This window comes from Brassica napus, unplaced genomic scaffold (genome assembly GCF_020379485.1).
Source record: "Brassica napus cultivar Da-Ae unplaced genomic scaffold, Da-Ae ScsIHWf_2441;HRSCAF=3152, whole genome shotgun sequence".
NCBI lineage: Eukaryota > Viridiplantae > Streptophyta > Magnoliopsida > Brassicales > Brassicaceae > Brassica > Brassica napus.
The window spans coordinates 1-16,999 of record NW_026015777.1 but is presented as its reverse complement, the minus strand read 5'-3'; the positions used below and the strand labels follow the sequence as shown (position 1 = coordinate 16,999).

General features: G+C 41.4%; 2 protein-coding genes, 1 long non-coding RNA gene and 1 pseudogene across 6 annotated transcripts; 1 reads left to right on the top strand and 3 right to left on the bottom strand.

Annotated features, from left to right (window-relative positions):
• Positions 1-60: 60 nt before the first annotated feature.
• LOC106399785 (co-chaperone protein p23-1) lies at positions 61-2,002 on the bottom strand. 3 transcript variants are annotated; one of them, XM_048773475.1, is made up of 7 exons: positions 1,874-1,982; positions 1,237-1,423; positions 1,000-1,156; positions 877-923; positions 771-787; positions 556-734; positions 61-364 (listed from the first exon to the last, which is right to left on the bottom strand). In XM_048773475.1, exons 1-7 carry the CDS (start codon positions 1,876-1,878, stop codon positions 291-293), a joined length of 666 nt encoding a protein of 221 aa, XP_048629432.1. In that variant the 5' UTR covers positions 1,879-1,982; the 3' UTR covers positions 61-290. The 3 variants fall into 3 exon arrangements, with proteins under 3 accessions (XP_048629432.1, XP_048629433.1, XP_048629431.1); XM_048773476.1 differs by having other exon boundaries at positions 556-717; positions 781-787; XM_048773474.1 differs by having other exon boundaries at positions 556-787; positions 1,874-2,002.
• Positions 1,351-1,780, top strand: LOC125601107. Its single transcript, XR_007334072.1, has 2 exons — positions 1,351-1,488; positions 1,698-1,780. It is a non-coding gene; the product is annotated as an uncharacterized LOC125601107 (long non-coding RNA).
• A 288-nt stretch (positions 2,003-2,290) lies between the features above and the next one.
• On the bottom strand, positions 2,291-6,804 carry LOC106399800 (DNA mismatch repair protein PMS1-like). Of its 2 annotated transcripts, none has more exons than XM_013840257.3 (11): positions 6,462-6,804; positions 6,073-6,396; positions 4,532-5,683; positions 4,172-4,449; positions 3,967-4,099; positions 3,744-3,812; positions 3,507-3,580; positions 3,289-3,354; positions 3,091-3,194; positions 2,834-3,015; positions 2,291-2,621 (listed from the first exon to the last, which is right to left on the bottom strand). In XM_013840257.3, exons 1-11 carry the CDS (start codon positions 6,684-6,686, stop codon positions 2,475-2,477), a joined length of 2,754 nt encoding a protein of 917 aa, XP_013695711.2. In that variant the 5' UTR covers positions 6,687-6,804; the 3' UTR covers positions 2,291-2,474. The 2 variants fall into 2 exon arrangements, with proteins under 2 accessions (XP_013695711.2, XP_013695717.2); XM_013840263.3 differs by having other exon boundaries at positions 3,967-4,093; positions 6,462-6,803.
• A 663-nt stretch (positions 6,805-7,467) lies between these two features.
• Positions 7,468-13,804, bottom strand: LOC106399819 (annotated as a pseudogene).
• Positions 13,805-16,999: the final 3,195 nt, after the last annotated feature.

Here is a 16,999-nt window from a genome sequence, read left to right as displayed (position 1 = left end):
CTGATGAATATTTCGGGATGTTTTGTATATGTCCGCTTATGTTTTGATGGTCTCCGCAAGTGACATAGAAAAAAGCTTCATAGTAAACTCAATGTCAGAGGATTTGGCAATGCCAAAAATGAAGAGATACTTAAAAACTGTAACCAAATCCATAAAAGCAAAACAAGAGTAACAACATTTTAAAAGGAGGAAGTAAATCAGAGGGTTTGATCATAAACTTAAGAAGCTAATAGTAAACCTTTAGCTAAAAAACTTGAAAGCAATCATCTCTGGAAGAAACAGTGTTCTCTTCACTTAACATCTACTGGTTTCGCTTCCTCCTTAACGGCTTCATCTTTCTTGTCTCCTGGTTTTGCGGTTTCTTCTGCAACAACACATTTCATTACAATTAATGACACAACAAAGAAGCATAAAACTCTGACAAAATGTTTTGAAAGACTATTTAATATCACATCTCAAATGCTATACAGGGTACTTGAATAACAGTCATTCACCCTCAGTTCATTAAGAAGATGTTACCAAACATAAACTAATAAGATCTTTGGAAACCCTTACCTTCATCATCACTGTCTTCAAACTCTTCCATTCCTCCCATACCTCCCATGCCGCCAAGTCCACCCATGCCACCAAGTCCACCCATGCCACCAAGTCCTTCAAGTCCGGGCATTCCACCCATTCCACCCATACCGGGCATACCGCCCATTCCACCCATACCGGGCATACCGCCCATACCGGGCATACCGCCCATACCGCCCATACCGCCCATACCGCCCATTCCAGCCAAGCTCTGCAAGAAGCAAGAATCAACCATGAAGTCACTTCTCAAAGCTATATATATATATAAAGATAAAAGAACATCAAAAGCTAGAGACAAACCGAGAAATCCATTCCACCCATTCCTCCCATATCCATATCTCCAGCACCTAAACCAAAACACCTCCAGATGTTTACATAAAGTGCAAAGAGCGTACACATGGAATCATTAAGAAGAATGCTAACCAGCACTGCCTTCATCGTCCTCATCTACCCACTTGTCCCAATCAATCTTGACATAGTGTGGCGCCTTCCCTCCACGGATTAGCTTGTTCCACCTTTCCGGCTCTGCCTTCTCTATTATGCAGAATATGCTTCTCACTCCAATGTTGATTTTGCTTTCCTGAAACAAGAAGAAAAGGTTTTAGAGCCTTACATGCAACAAACGAAACTATACAAATCAGGTTAGTGTACGAATCTCACATCCACGTTGACTTTATCGTGAAGCTCGAGTTTAAGCTCATAAGCGTGGTTTTCAGGACCAGCTTTTGCAGAGAAGTCAAAGACTCCTTCTGGGAGGAGATTAACTTTAGTCTCCTTGGAATCAGCTAACACTACGGTGAGGAAAATCTTGTCAGTGGTCTCTGCCCACTTCACTTCGGGATGACGACTGTAATAATACATTAGAAAAACCAATCAACCAAACATATATACACATCAAAGACACCAACACAGGTAAGTGACTGTTATTTGATTCTATACCCTAAACTGAAACTTCATTAAACCCTAAATTCAACAGATCTAAGATTCAGGCTTAAGCAAGAAGAAACTGAAGCCAAAAATATTCATATACAATTAATGTAAAAGAGAGCTTCCGGACCCAACACAATAAACCCTAAACCCTAATTTAAAAAAAAACCCTAATTTTATTCTCTATTTCTCAGGAACCCAATGAAAGCGTAGCTTTTAAATCCACCGATGTTATAGAGAAACAAGACAAACCTATGAAGAAAAATGTAAACTTGAGGAAAAAAAAAGAACAGCAGAGGATTCATCAGATAGAAGAGTGAGGCAGAGATCCAAGAGATGATAATAATCATTGAAAAGGATTGCTATTTACCTCATGTTTAGTGGATGAAGCTTGTAGAATAAGAAGAAGAAGAACCCTAGAGAACGAGAGAAGAACTGAGACGGTGACGCAAAGATTAGATTTTTGATCGGCAGAGGAGGACTCTCTCTTTAGTTGCCCACCTAGATTGTGTTATAGTGCTGGAAGTTATTATCCTGTACGACCTAGTCTACATAACATTACGTGCGTCCCGACGAATCAACGGTTAGATATTAAAAAGCTAAGGCTTTTCAAATGTTTTAACGGTTAAGATGAACGGTTTCAATTTAGGGTTTAAGCAGACTAAATTCTGAAGCACACTGACCTACTTTATCAAAATTTCCGGTTATCTTCAAATCAAACCGAATATTATTCAAATTTATTTGAATTGATTTGATTTGCAGAAGCATCTTTCTTTTTTTTTATGAGTGAATGGAGGAGTTTATGGTATTGTATAACTTGATTTTGAAAATTACAAAGTCATACGTAGCTAGCTAACTGTAGAAAGTAAATTGACCTCTTCTGACCCCCGACCAAGAAATTAATATACTACAATAACATTTTACATTGACCAACTGTAGTTAATAATTGACTTGTTATGACTGGCCAAGACTCATGACAATGAAATGGCTACACCATCATCATCATTGTCGTCGTCAGGTAATGTGAGCAAACTTGTCAAATCGACAAGATGACGCATCGTTGGTCGTCCGTGCGGACAGTTCCAAGGAGATTCCAGATCTGCCAAGTGTTCTACTATCTGCACAAAAGACCAAAAAAGCATTGGATTTCTTTTTTTTTTGGTCAGCATTAGATTTCTTATAAGATGTCCGGAAAGTAAAATCAGTTTCTGAAAACTATGAGTTTGAGACATCTAACATATGTAGAAGAATGGTGAAGGTCCACTTCTGTGTAGAGACTGATTCAATCATCAGGCTATTAAAGAAGAAAGGGGGGGGGGGGTTGGTTTACCTTCTGCATTTCGTTTTTTCTGAGTGGATCTCCGATCATCACAGACGATCTGCATGCTCTTGATGCTAGCATTGCACGGACTCTTGATGGACAAACCGAATCTGTTTTGCTGGTTCTGTAACTACTTATAACCGAACATTCTCCGTGGTTATCTCCAAGAGTTGATATTAGGTCTTTAAGATCTGCCCAATGCAATATAATATGTAAACAAGAAGAACATGTGATGCAACAACAGAAGTAAGACAAAAAGAAGGTACCTTCGACCCCGAAAGTGATTTTCTTGCTATAAGGAACCGCTCTCAGTCTGAAGTGTCGTCCTGGAGGAGCACTCGGATTCTCATCAAGAAGAAACCCGTTCTCCCTAGAAAGTAGTGTAGTTGGAGAATTATTAAATCTCTAAACCCATGTTGAAAATAAGAACATTTTGCAAGGTAAATAACGCTGTGATCTTTCACCTGATTACATCCATGTGCATTAATATTGTAACTTCTTCTTCTGCAGAGAGCTCCAAAGTCAAAGGCCTGGTTATGGAGAAAAAAGTGAATAGATATGAGTGATAAGAATAGTAGGGGCAGAGATACAGCAACTGATTCAACTATCTCTCAGCAACATGTGAAGGTGAAAGCACTGAAATGGAATCAATCATCTAAACTGAGATCACAAAGCAACTCACTGGAGTAAGGGTTGCTGGTTCATGACAGTTGATCTTGCTAAGTGTTCGAAGTTGAATTTCTCATCGGCAGCATGCTGCCCATGAAAAAAAAAAACAATAAATAGTCGTTTGTCCATCCAGGCACATAGGACCAAATTCTGAAACGAAAGCTTCCATTTTCCATAGCTCAACCAAAAAACAAAACAAACAAACCGAAGGAGGAAAAGGGACTGAAAGCATGAATATAAGAAGACTCACCTGATCCACAATGAACAGATCTCGATCCAATTTTGCAATGATAAAACCAAGATTGAATTGTCCGAGTACCTATCACACAGCGCAAACAGATAAATCTTTCTCCACAGAAGCTAGGATAGAGCAGAACGAAATAAATTAAAAACACAGAATCGTTTTGAAATATTGACTAGGCGAAAGCTCATCAACCATTTAATAATTTATTTCCAACAAATAAGATAGAAACCTGCATTTTTCTGAAATCTTCTTTTCGGAAAAGCCTTTCCAGCTCGGAAGTAGCTGCAGCTAAAGCTCTTGCTTTTCGCTCCTCATCATCCGGTTGAGATAACTCTAATGTTGCAGCGGCAAAGCACCTGTAACTTACCATTTAAAACCATCATAGTCCCCTGACTGCAGTCAGGCAAACAAAAGAAGAAGCAAATAAATCTTACTTTTTAGGCCGTGGCGTGTTCAAACTTTTAGATACATAACCTGTGGACTGTAATCTTGACAGCCTTTCTAACCTCCTCTTCCTTAGGTTTTGGAAACTAAATTTTAATGTTGAAAACATTTTTGGACCGGCTGAATGAGCTGAGGAGCCCAGCACTGTGGCAACAGGTCGCAGTGACTGACTGCAATGTGGATCGTTCTCCAAAATCCTTTCCGTATCTCCCTCGGTGCGTGTGTTTTCTGATGTTGGTTCTTCAAAACATAATGGTTTCTCGTGCTCCTGTTGATGAAATAATGGTAAGAGTAGCATAAATAATCAGCAACATACTAAGACATATATTTTACTACAAAAGCGTACTTACTCTTTTGTGTCTTTCTACATTGTCAGTATGGGTTGTAGGAGATGTCAAATTTGCTATTTCAGAGTCCACCTCATTTGGCGTCACATCTTGCTTCGAGACGGCCATACCACCAACTTGATCACCTTCCATTGTACATCTTGCAGACAAAGCACGGACTTCAAATTTGCCTTTCTCCACACGACAACCAGGAGGGGGGTTTCTTAGGACAGGTGTTTCAGAGAGGAGGGTGCTTATGCTTTCATGCTTTCTTTTTCCCACAGTAACAAAAGTATTCAGAGTTGACTGTGCAAAGCTAGCGCGATTGTTTAAGTCTTTACTTCCATCCGTAACTTTCTCAATCACATTGACGTCAGGCAAACCTTTGCTATCTGCCTTGTTAAGGTGAGTTACAGATAGGGACTCATCATGGACTGATAAAGAACCTTTCCCTTGCTTAGTCCCACGTGTCTTAATGTCAAATTTGAAAACCTTCAGTGTTGAACTATTATCCAGCTCAGCCTCCCTCGAGGAAGATATTTCCTTTTCAATAGCTTTCCCATCTCTGGTTTTAGAACTGACATCCAGCACGATCCCTTTTGAAAGGAGATTTGATTTCTCCTGAAGAGATGAAACTCCAGCCTTATCTGGTCGCACGGAATTATCCTCGAGCCTATTAACTGTATAAGACGCATTACTAGAGGAATATATCTCGTTCAGACCTTCCTTCAGAGAAGCCATAACAGAAGTCTCGTCGGAAAAGAAGACCTTTCTTTTATCGGGCGTGACATTCAAATCACATGCCCCACCAGGTAAAAGAAAATCAAGAATGGCAACTGGGTATTTCCGAGAACTTGTACCTTTGTAAAGCTCATTCACCAACTTGCTGACTTTCGGCATATCTACAGGTCGACCATTTATAAAGAAATACTGTCGATCCGCCAAGTTGCGTCCAGTACCTTGTCCAGGCTTGGAAAGAAACCCTTCGACTCTACAGTCATCTGATATACATATACTTACAGGCTGTAGACTTGTAAAGGTGCTCATGCCAAATACTGTTATGATATTATCTTTAAGTGAACCCTTCCCTTGTGTGCTCAGAACAACAGACTTTGGGGTTTTCTCAGTCGTGTTAGAGCAGACAAACCGCACTCCTTTCCCAATAAGTGCATATGCCTGCACAAAGCAAAATTATTGAAGAAGTCAATGGTCATCGCTGAAGAGCAGAAGTAAATACATAATCAGCAAAAGAAAAGCTGAATCTAATGTGTAATCAGCATTAGTTAGTTTTAAAATAAGCACGAGAGTTCAAAAACATTAAAACTAACTAACTAATAATCAGCAAAAGAAAAGATGAATCTAGGATAAGAAACTGAGCTTCAAAAGGCTACATAGTAAAATCTACTTCACAGCATCCTCAAAATTTGTGAGCTTAAAAGAATCATGCAATTAAAATTGAGTAATCATCCACATTAAAGAGAGAAGATCAAGCGGCAGAAACTATAACAGGTCTAATAAGCCAAACAACAAGTGGTTAACTCATATATCAAAGTAATGAAACTCACATTCAATAAAGAAACAAGCTTCCCATACTCTTTGCGTATATTGCGTTTAAACTCTTTGCTTCGAACAGGTAAATTAGAGAACAACTTCCTCACAGTGACAGTGGTACCAATTTGGCGTGCAGTCTTCTTCTCAGCAACCAACAAACCGGAACGATCAAAGGTCAAGAGCGTAGCAACTTGCTCCTTATTTGTTCTCGTCTCCACCGTGAGATTCCCCAAGGCACATAGAGAGCTAAGAGCTTCTCCTCTGAAACCAAACGTAGTCAAACTCTGAAGATCTGTGAAATCCTCCAACTTCGAAGTGTGGTGCTTAAGCGCGAGAACCTGAGGCAGGAAGAATCAGGAAACTGAGTATACATAGAGTTCAATTTCAGCAATTCGATTGTAACCTTGAAATTGGATGGGGAAATGCCGCAGCCGTTGTCGATGACTTGGAAGTAGTCTTCGCCGTAGTCACGGAGGTTGATTTCTATGCTGGTGGCTCCGGCGTCGAGACTGTTCTCCACAAGCTCCTTGATGGCGGAGGAGAGGTCCAAGATGACTTGCCCGGAGCAGATTCGGTGAACGACGGCTCTGTTGATGGGTCTTATCAACGGAGACGAATCTCCTTGCATTTTCAAAACCCTAAATTACAATCGATTAAACCCTCTTCAAAACCAACACACCCTAAGCTGAGAGAGAGAGAGAGTGAAAGCCGTAGGTCTGTATTTTGCCGCCAAAATCGAAGCGTTTGGCAAATTAAGAGCTTGATTGGTTTCTCCGCTACCACCCGCAAACGCAGCTTTTGCGGTTGGTAGCGGTTGACAGCGTTTCGAAACAATCATACAAACCGCTATAAATCGCTTCAAACCGCTCCGAACCTCTTAAAATCAAAAGCTAGTTCCAGCTAGCGTTTGCGGTTGCGGACGGTTGCGGGAGGATAATTTTTTTTCTTTTTTTTTTAAAAACCATATCAATACAAAAATAAAAATATTTAATAAATTTTTTAAAATGGAATTATAAAAATACTAAAATATATCTATTATATTTTAATTAATATTATAAAAATTTTAAATAAAAATATATTCTATAATTTTAAAATTTAAAACTATAACTTTAAAAATATAATTTACATATTTATTATAATATTATGATTTTTGATATTTTTATAATTATATAAAATGTAAATATTGTTAATTTATTATTTAACCATTGTTGTATTTGGTAGTTAACCAGTCATAAGTATCCCGCAAACGCACCAATTTCTAACCGCAGAACCAGTCATACAAATCTCTTAAAACCGCTAGAAACTGCAACCACCCGCATCCGCAAACGCCCGCAGCCGCAACTGCTGCGGTTGAACCAGTCAGGCCCTAAGTGTCTTAGCGTTTGGGATTTTTTGCGGCATAGACGCGATTTGCGTTTTAAATTTTGTTTAATTTGTCAGCCTCAGCCCATTCTTACACAAGGAAACTGAATTAGACAATAAACCGAACAACACACGCACACACTCTTCTCTCTCTCTCTCTGTACACACAAATCTTAAATAACCAAAATGAGATTTAAAAAACGAACAAATATCTCTTCTACTACATGAAGTAGCTCAAGGAAGTCTTCTTCCTTGATCCTCCTTCTCCATACAGCTCGTTCCATTGCTGAAGCTCGTTCATGTTTGATGAGTCAGTAGACACACTCGCACATACCTATATATACATGTATTTGACATCATTTAGACACATTTTTTTTATATTTTATATAAACACCTCAAAATAAAAAAGAAGAGGTTTTTAACAAACTACCTGTTCATGGGCAGCCTTGAAATCATTCATCGTCAGTGGACGAATGTCTGTGCAGCTATACAATGGAGGCTTTGGACGGTTTTCAGCCTCAGCTACAGTTTTTTCCTGCAACCAAGACAACACTCAGCATATAAGACAAAGATGAGAGTTCTGTAAGTAAATGCACTAAGTTGGAAACCCAAACCTTCTTTTCTTTCTCCAGTATTTCTCGAATTGGAAGATGTGCCGCAGTTATACAAAGGTTCTGCAACCAAATGAGAGAATGTAAGTAAGCGTTTTACAGAGCGAGCAAGGAGAGATGAACAAAGTGGAGACCTTTAAGTCACTTCCTGAGTACCCATCTGTCATATTTGCAATCGCTTCTAAATCAACGTGTGGTGCCATTTCTTCTTTAGATAGAATAATGCTCAAGATCTTTGATCTGTTCGTCGCGTCTGGAAGATTAACCATCAATCTGCACAGAAGAGACTCAGCAATAGTTACATCATGAGGAATATTGTTCATTAAGAGACAGAATGTATAGACTAATTAATGATTATTGGTTGGTTAGTTTACCTCCGTGGAAGCCGTCTGATAACTGCTTCGTCCAGGTCAAATGGTCTGTTGGTAGCAGCGAGAACCAGAACTCGTTCTCTATCCTTTGTTCTTAAACCGTCCCAGTTTACCATGAATTCGTTCTTCATCTTACGCATAGCTTCATGTTCCCCTGGATTCTCACGTCTTCCCAACATGCTGTCAACCTATATAATATTTTGTTCAGCAATCATCAGATCGAGAAAGTGCATAAAAGATTCGATTCAAAGGAGAGGAAAAACAGAGAACGCTTTCTAATCTCATCATAGTTCACATACATACCTCATCAACAAAAATGACACTTGGCGCGATCTTGCTCGCTAACGAGAATACAGCTTTGACATACTTCTCTCCCTCACCAAACCACTGCAAATAAATCATTCATATTAGATGGTCAAAATACAATCTTTTAAAAAGAAAACATAGACAAATATTCAGATCGTTGTGGGAAGAAAACCTTTGAAGTAATGCTGGACATTGAGATATTGATGAAGTTTGCGCCAGCTTCAGTTGCTACTGCCTTTGCCAGCATCGTCTTCCCCGTACCAGGAGGTCCAAACAACAGAATACCTTTTGTAGGCTGCAATAAAACGCAATCTACATATTTGATGTCCAGTAAAGAGAGAGAAACAAACATGTGAGCGAAGGAAGGTACCTTCGTTAGCTGGCCTTTGCCAAATAATTCGGGTCTTTGAAGAGGAAGCATCACCAACTCTTTCAATGTGTCTTTCACATTCTCTAGAGCCCCAATATCATCAAACGAAACACCTATATCGCTGGGGGGAATCACATCTGATAGGAGTTTTTTCTCAAATTCGTTCTCAGTAACAACATCCTGAAACAGCATAGCAAAGCAACTCTAAGATCCGAAACTTACCAAATAACTAAGAAAGAAAGATATAAAGTTAAGAATATATTTACCTTGAGGGATTTCTTTAGACTCTCGTTTTCGTTCTGAACCCCATGTAACATCTGCAGGCCATATGTAATGCTACAACATACGCCAAAGTGTTATTTTCAAATTTACGCTGTATTTTTAGCTTACAATATTTTAGAATATATAAGAAAGCTTACCTTTCTGCTGAGATAACAAGCTTGTTGTCTTTGATTGTAGGTTCGGAACAGTTCATAAGATGGTGGCTAAAAGCCCAGCCAACCACTTTCTCAGCACCTAGAAAATATACAATAATTGGTTATTCACCCAAACGGCACATCAAAGCAGAAAGAACACAATAAAATAACACAAGTGAAAGAAGCCCACTTTCAGGAAGAAGACTTTGATCTTTGATGCACAAGGTTTCAAGGTCAGGGCAGTCCAGGCGGTTTTTGGTGAGGATCTGTAGGCATATATATATTAACAAAGACATAAGCCAAATAAAAGAGAAAACAGGAACGTTTTAGATAGCTCAAGGACTTGATAAGATGCTCACTCCAAGGATGCTGGTTATATTAGCCTGAACCTTCAAAAGCTCTGTATCACGGTCCAGTTTCTCCTTCCAGTCCAAGAGCAAAGCTTCATCCTATTATGTCTTACGAGCATAAGAAAGTGAAATTAAGAAATAACAAATGTACCCATACAAGAAGAAATGAATGAAGGTCTCGACCTGAGGTAACTGGATGGCGACTTTGTTAGGGAACAGGCGAGTTATTTGTTTCACTGGTTTAGATGCTTCCTTGCTCTTTTCGTGCAGTTTACCAACATCCTGCAGATGATACGAAAAAATCACTTTCAACATCTCAAAAAAATGAACTGCAATTTCAAAAGTGGAAATTAATCAAAGATAAGTTAGGTCATCATACCGGAAATGCAAGATCTAGTAACGCCGTCTGGTTGCCGCCAAACTTAGTAAACAAGAAACCTCCAGGATGGGACTGAAAAAGAACCATCAAAACTCCAATCAACTATACAAATAAAGGCAGTTTAAATGGCCTATAGGAACCACAAGAGAAACAGATAAGATTAAACACGTTTCCTACTTTCTCTTTTCGGCTGTCCAACTGGGTTTGTGAGGCCATGACAACAATATTTTCCGGTAAATTCTCGAGCTTGCTCTTCAAGGTTGCATATACGTCACTATTTCCCACCAGCGATTTCTCAATATCTTTCAGGAACAATATTAGTGACCCTCCTTCACCCTCACTAAGTGCGACCTATGGTACGAGTAAACAATCATATACCTAAAAGGACTAATTAAATAGTACTCTCCCGTTACTTATAATAGAGTAAATTGTACCTCAAAGATTTCATTAACGGCAAGTCTGTCAGCATCATCACCAGAAGAACCATCTAACCGAAGTGAGCTAGCTGCACAAACAGAACGATATTAGTAAAATAATGGAGTATATTTTAACTGAGCCAAAGTTAAGAAAAAAACCGCCAATTACCAGCACAAAAGAAACCGTGGTCTTCTTCGCAGAGGCCACCAAGATCATTGCCATCTGGCACAGGTCTATCGAATCTAATCCCAATTTTTGATGAACAGTTGTCTTCAAATGCAAGGACTACTTTTCCATGGAAACCAATGGTCGGTCCCCTATAAGCAAATAGTAGGACAAGTGTTAGAGCTGAATTTTGAATACAGCAGATGTAAAAACTTGAAGAATAGCAATACCTAAGTGGTGAGCCTTGAAGAGAAGAAACCGCAGAAGATGGCGGACCTAGAAACTTTACTCTGTCACCTAAAAATGATAAAAAGTACTTGTTCAGTACAGCAAAGAAAGTGAACAATCAAATCACTGAAACTATCATACCTGCTTTAAAGGTGTAACTTTTCGAAGTTGCTGTTGACACTTCTTGCTTTGGCAAAGCCTGAGAACTTAATGTTGATCCACCTGTTATATCAGCGTCAACACTTGAAGTTGATTTCTTATGCTGCAATGCTTGTGCATCCTGAACAGCTCGTTTTGCAAGCGTAGAAAGCCTCTCACGCCTAGGACTTTCTTTAGAAGATTCAGCTTCCCTGGCTGGTGATCCCTGAAGCCATTGAAACAGTAAAAAATCAACCGACCAAACCTACTAATTATAAAAGAGTTTGGACACTGACAGCTATAGCATTAAGCTTAATACCCACTTGCTCGAGATAAAAATAAATTGTTTTAATAAATAGAACAACATTGAAATGCTAGCAGAAAAGATAAATTAAGGGGGGGGAAAGAAGATCACCCCAGGTAACAATAGTGAGTCAACGATCATCACTTTGGCCCCCAAATTTTTTGCAAGCGCCTTTGCCAACATTTCCTGATATATATCAGAGCCTAAATATGTTTCATATGGTAAAACTTGGTTAGAAAGTAGGATAATCAGTCCTCATATATACTAAGGTAAACTTGGCTACAGAAATGGACACAGAAAAATTATAGTGAAACATCCTACCTGCTGGTCCAGAGAGCAAGATACGGGGACACGTTGTAGGCAAGTCTATGCATACTTTGCGAACTTGCTTCCACCTTTCATATGGACATACATTGATGCTATCAAAACATCCTTCGTTGTAGCACTGTGAGAATTCAAAATTTCGATTAGCAATTAATTATCAAACCATCAAATCCAGATGTAAGGTAGAAATCTAACATAATATATAGCAGCCAGACCTCAGAAAATATGGGAACTTCTCCAAAGAAACCTCTATGTCTTGAGCCTTGAGTACTCCTCCTCGCAGACTATCCTTAAACGCTTGGCGTCTAGTCGATATAGTAGATGAGAGGTCAGAGTCTCTGAGGGATTCTCTCACTTCCCTCCGTTCATCCAGCAACTTAGAGATGCCCCTTATATCCAAGACCGATCTAACTTCATAACCAGAAGCAGGAGTGTTTCCACCATCGTCTTCTTGAAAAGGATCCAATCCACTGCCATCGGCATTAAGATCCTCACTGGCAGTGTCAGAGGTTGAAGCAGCAGCTTTCTCCACAGAAGCAATAGCAGCATCATCATTGTCACTATCAGCATCGTTCATGTCAGTATCTGAAATGCAATCATTGCAGATGGAAGGTATCACAGGAACCTCCGGATTTGCTGCCTTTTGGCAGATTTAGCAATTGGTGGTAGAAGACGTAAGTTACGGTACTTTGAAAGAGATGCCAATATAGAGGCCCCATCACCCGCTGAGGAGTCTCCTGCTCTTGTCTCAAGATGAGGGGCACCTCGAGCTTCACATAAATTCACTGAAGAAGCTTTGTCAGGAGCAGCTAGATTTTCATCTTTGAGAGGTTGAAATATCTACACAACAGTTAAGGAAAGTTCGTAGAAAGCAACTGAAAACAAATGGCCAGAACATTATAATATATATAACATAAGGGGATCGATTAATTTCCAAAAAGGATACGTAAGCATGTCTCCCAGAAACGCTGAAGATCACCTCGTCACCACCACGGAGATGAACACAAGAACTTTTCTGGTAACACTTGCCATTCACCTGAACGAGAAATCCATTCCCTGTTATCTCTAGGGAGGCAACGGATGGAGCTCCGTGCTGCACAAGAATAATGTAGTAAGCAAACGTCCTTTGTCCTTTGAGCCAAAAAATGCCAAGAAGATGATGTCCTTTACCTTAGCCTGCTTCAGTTCACACAGGGTGCTGGGCATGGAATGGTCTTTGATAGATAAATTACAACCCAGGCGTCCAACAGTGAAGACAGGGCCCCTCATGATACGGTGAGGGTTCTGAAATTGCAGAGAAACACTTCAGGAGTCAGGACAGTTAAAAGATAAAGTGAAATGTAATAAACTATAGAAAAACAGAGTCCTGGTTGCTAAGAACAAGAACAAGATACTACTGTCGGAATAATAAAAAAGAAAGAACCGGACATGCAAACAGATAACGATGCAACTTGACCCACCTGAGGATACTGAGAAAGTAGCTTAGCCCATGGAGCGTTAGCCCGCTTCTTCCCGCCTTCGACCTCTCACCCTCAGCCACCACTTCACCTAAATGCACAAACACATTAGAAATGAAATGAAATGAAAGTCTTTCTTAAAGAGAAAGAGACAAGGCGTGAAACCTGCGAGTGTAGGTGTCGCCAAGACTTCAGGAGAATTCTCCATCACCCGCACATCAGTGGCAACAGTCTTCTCCGCATGCGGATCAGAGGAACCAAGCTCCGGCTCTCCAGGATCCGAAACCGGTCCTTGATTCGGACAAGAACTACGTACAGGTTCCAGAGCCGCATCGATCTTGACCTTAGATCGCTTGGAAGGGCGTGGAGATGAAGAAGACGGTTCAGGGGGTGAAGAAGAAGAGCAGAAACGCTTGGGAGCGGAAGAGCTACGTCTCGTCTCAACCATATCTCACGATTGTTCTCAACCTTGATCCCAGAGAGATTGGACAAGGATAGAGAGGCGAAATCGAGTGAAAGATTTTCATGTAAATGATTACTCCCTAATCCCAATTTATAAACAAACCTGCAAGTGCAACTTTACTGTGTGCGTTTAATTGCATTTCGGGTCAACTATACAAAATAACTTGACCCACTTTTATCCAAGTTAAAAACCCGCACTACGCCTCGGACTATCGTAACACACGAATAAATTTTATGTACTATCCATACTCATTTATCGTAAGATAGTTGATCAGAAAATTATAAAAAAAAAACTGGCTTATCCTCAACTTTACAAATATGGTTAGAAGTAAATGTAATTTTTGTTAGTACTATATTTGTATTTTGTTTGGTTGATTATCAGCTGGAAGTCACCGAAGACTTGGATATTTTATGTCTTCATTTGATGGGCGAGTGTTAGCCCTGCGATTAAGGCCTCATACTCGTTTTCGTTGTTGGTTACTCTGAAGTTGCACCTCACAGTCTTTGAGGCCGTTTTTCCTGTCGACATGCATGATCCATTCTCCCTCTTCCTTTCTTTCGCTTTGGAGGCGTACTTCTTGCTCCAGAGCTAGGAGCAAAGTAGGGGAGAATTCGACCACAAATTCTGCCAGGATCTGTGACTTTATAGTTGTGGTTGGTCGAAAAATTACATAGTATTCTTCTAGTTCCACAGCCCATTTCACTAGGCATCCCGAGATTTCAAGCTTGTGGAGGACCAATTTTATGGAAAAGGAGGTGACGACCACGATTGGGTGAGTCTAAAAGTAGGGCCGCAGCTTGCGGGCGGTGACTATCAGGGCTAAGGTCAGCTTCTCTAGATGGCTGTAGCGGGTTTCAGTATCTAGGAAAGCCTTACTTACGTAGTAGATTGGTAGTTGCTTGCTTTTTCTTCGCGCACTAGGACGGCGCTTACGGCGTGCTCCGAAACTGCTAGGTATAGCAGCAGGAACTCGCCGAGCTGTGGCTTGGATAGGAGAGGAGGAGTGGTGAGATATGCATTTAGTTCATGGAGAGCGGACTCGCAATCATTCGTACATTGAAAATTCTTTGGGTTTTTAAGGGTCCAAAAGATGGCGTAATATTTTTCGGAGAGCCTGGAGATGAACCTGCTCAGGGCTGCCATCCTTCCCGTTAGCTTTTGGACCTCGTTGTCGTTCTTCGGGGAAGGGATCAAATGAATGGTCCTGATTTGCTCTGGGTTGGCTTTAATGCCCCGGTGGGTTACAATGTACCCGAGGAACTTGCTGGAACTGACCCCGGATGAGCACTTAGCTTCATGTTGTACTTTCGGAGAGTGGAGAAGGCTTGCTGCAGGTGAGATATGTGGTCTTCAACCTCGAGGGATTTGACCAGCATGTCATCGATGTAGCCTCCATGGTTCGCCCTATCTTGTTCGCAAACATCATGTTCACCAGCCATTGGTAGGCCGATCCCGCATTCTTTAGACCAAAGGGCATGACTTTGAAGCAATAGATCCCTCTGGATGTCATGAAGGACGTCTTCTCCTGGTCCTCAGTCGAAGCTAGATCTGAGGAAATCTATTAACCTCTTCCTTATCCCTTCGGTTAGCTTGGAGCCGACCTTGAGATGTCAGGTTTGGTCCCCTTCGACCAATGGCACGTCGTCCATTTCTTCGACATCCGGTTCCTCGGTGTGATGAGGAGAGGGTTTTGCTCTGTAATTGCTATAAGACTTTGGTCTTCCCTTCAAAGTAGTCTGGTAGCAGGAGCGGGAATACTCCTTATCCCCTCGGATTGCTCTTATGTCCCAGGGTGTAGGTAATTTCACTATCTGGTGAAGAGTTCAAGGGACAGCTTCCATGTCGTGAATCCAGAGCCGTCCCAGTATCATGTTGTAGGATGAATCGCAGTCAACGACAAGAACCTTGGTTGACATGTTGATCCCTTTAGAGTATACCGTGAGGGTCACCTCTCCGGTAGTCTGCTTGACTTCCCGATGAATCCTATGAGTGGAGTTATCCTCGAGTAAGTAAGAGCGTTTTTCTCCGTCCTAGATCCTTGTATGCGGCCTAGAAGATGATGTTGCCGGAGCTCCATTATCTACCAGTATCCTTTTTACCAGGATTCGCTACAATTAGCGATATGACCAGGGCGTCATGATGTGGGGGTGAGAACCCTTTCATGCTCCTTGGCCGTGAAGCTTATCTCGTCTGTATCCAGGAGCGGGCGTTTCGGCTTGGCTTCCTCTAGGCCATGCTTGGCGTTCCAGGTGCTTCTTCGCGGCTGCGTGGTTTACACTGCTGATCTTCGAACTACCTGATATGACATGGATCACTCGGTCCTGTCGATGGTGGCGAGACAAGAGCAACTTCAATGAGATTTCCGATTGTCTCCTTGCTAAGATGGCTCTTGGCCTTTTCGAAAAGGAACTCCCTGAGGTGCCCTTTCTTGAGCAATTCGTTGACCATGATCCTTAGTACGACACAGTCCTCCGTTTTGTGACCGTGGTCTCGGTAGAATTTGCACCATAGACCAGGGTTCCAGAAAGAATTGGGTGCTTTCATCTTCTGAGGCCACTTAACATGTTGTCACATCTTCCTCAGAATGTTGATCAGCTCCGGCCATTAGATGTAGAGGTGAGAGATGTCTGACCCCGTGGACACTGCCATCCGTTCTGCTTCTCGATCGGCCGGTTCTGATATCTGCCGGTTTTTGTTCCCGGAATCCCTGGCTGGTCATGGAGAGGGTTTTCCTCGTATTGCTCGTTCGTTCCGGTCTGACCGCCTTGGGGTCTTACTTTAGCCCAGGCTCGGGACATGACGTCTTCCATGGTCTTGCACTGGTAATGGTCAGCTCCTTATAGAAGGTTCCCATCAGGGAGTAAGCCTCTCTTGAAGGCATAGATGGCAGTGGGGATGCTGCATCGGGAATGGCCACCTTCTTTTGATTTAAATGGCTATGTAGCTTCGCAGGGGTTCCGTCCGATGCTGGAAGATTTCGTATAGACCATCAGAGGTTTTCTCTAAGTCTCTGCTGCTAGCGAAATTGTTCCATGAAATTTTCGCTGAGGATAGCGAAGGAGGCTATGGACCTTGATGGTAGGTTGATGTTCCCGCAAGGCGGGTCCAGTCAGAGTTGAGCCGAATCCTTTGCACTGGTAACCTCACGCGATTCCTTTTAGAATGCTACGGAGAGCATCCTTTGTCTGTATGGACGACATGGATCGTCCGGATCGCTGGTGCCGTCATAACGCCTTTATGTTGGGAAAGAAGAACTTTCCTGGGCATCTCGATCAGGGTG

Coding starts and splice junctions, on each gene's coding strand:
- LOC106399800 (XM_013840257.3), bottom strand. CDS start 6,686: ATGCAAGGAGATTCGTCTCCGTTGATAAGACCCATCAACAGAGCCGTC. Junction 3,355..3,506: donor AACCAGCAACCCTTACTCCA/GTGAGTTGCTTT, acceptor CTCCATAACCAG/GCCTTTGACTTTGGAGCTCT. Junction 3,016..3,090: donor AATCACTTTCGGGGTCGAAG/GTACCTTCTTTT, acceptor TGCATTGGGCAG/ATCTTAAAGACCTAATATCA.
- LOC106399785 (XM_048773474.1), bottom strand. Junction 1,157..1,236: donor ACGATAAAGTCAACGTGGAT/GTGAGATTCGTA, acceptor TTCTTGTTTCAG/GAAAGCAAAATCAACATTGG. Junction 788..876: donor TGGGTGGAATGGATTTCTCG/GTTTGTCTCTAG, acceptor TGCTTCTTGCAG/AGCTTGGCTGGAATGGGCGG.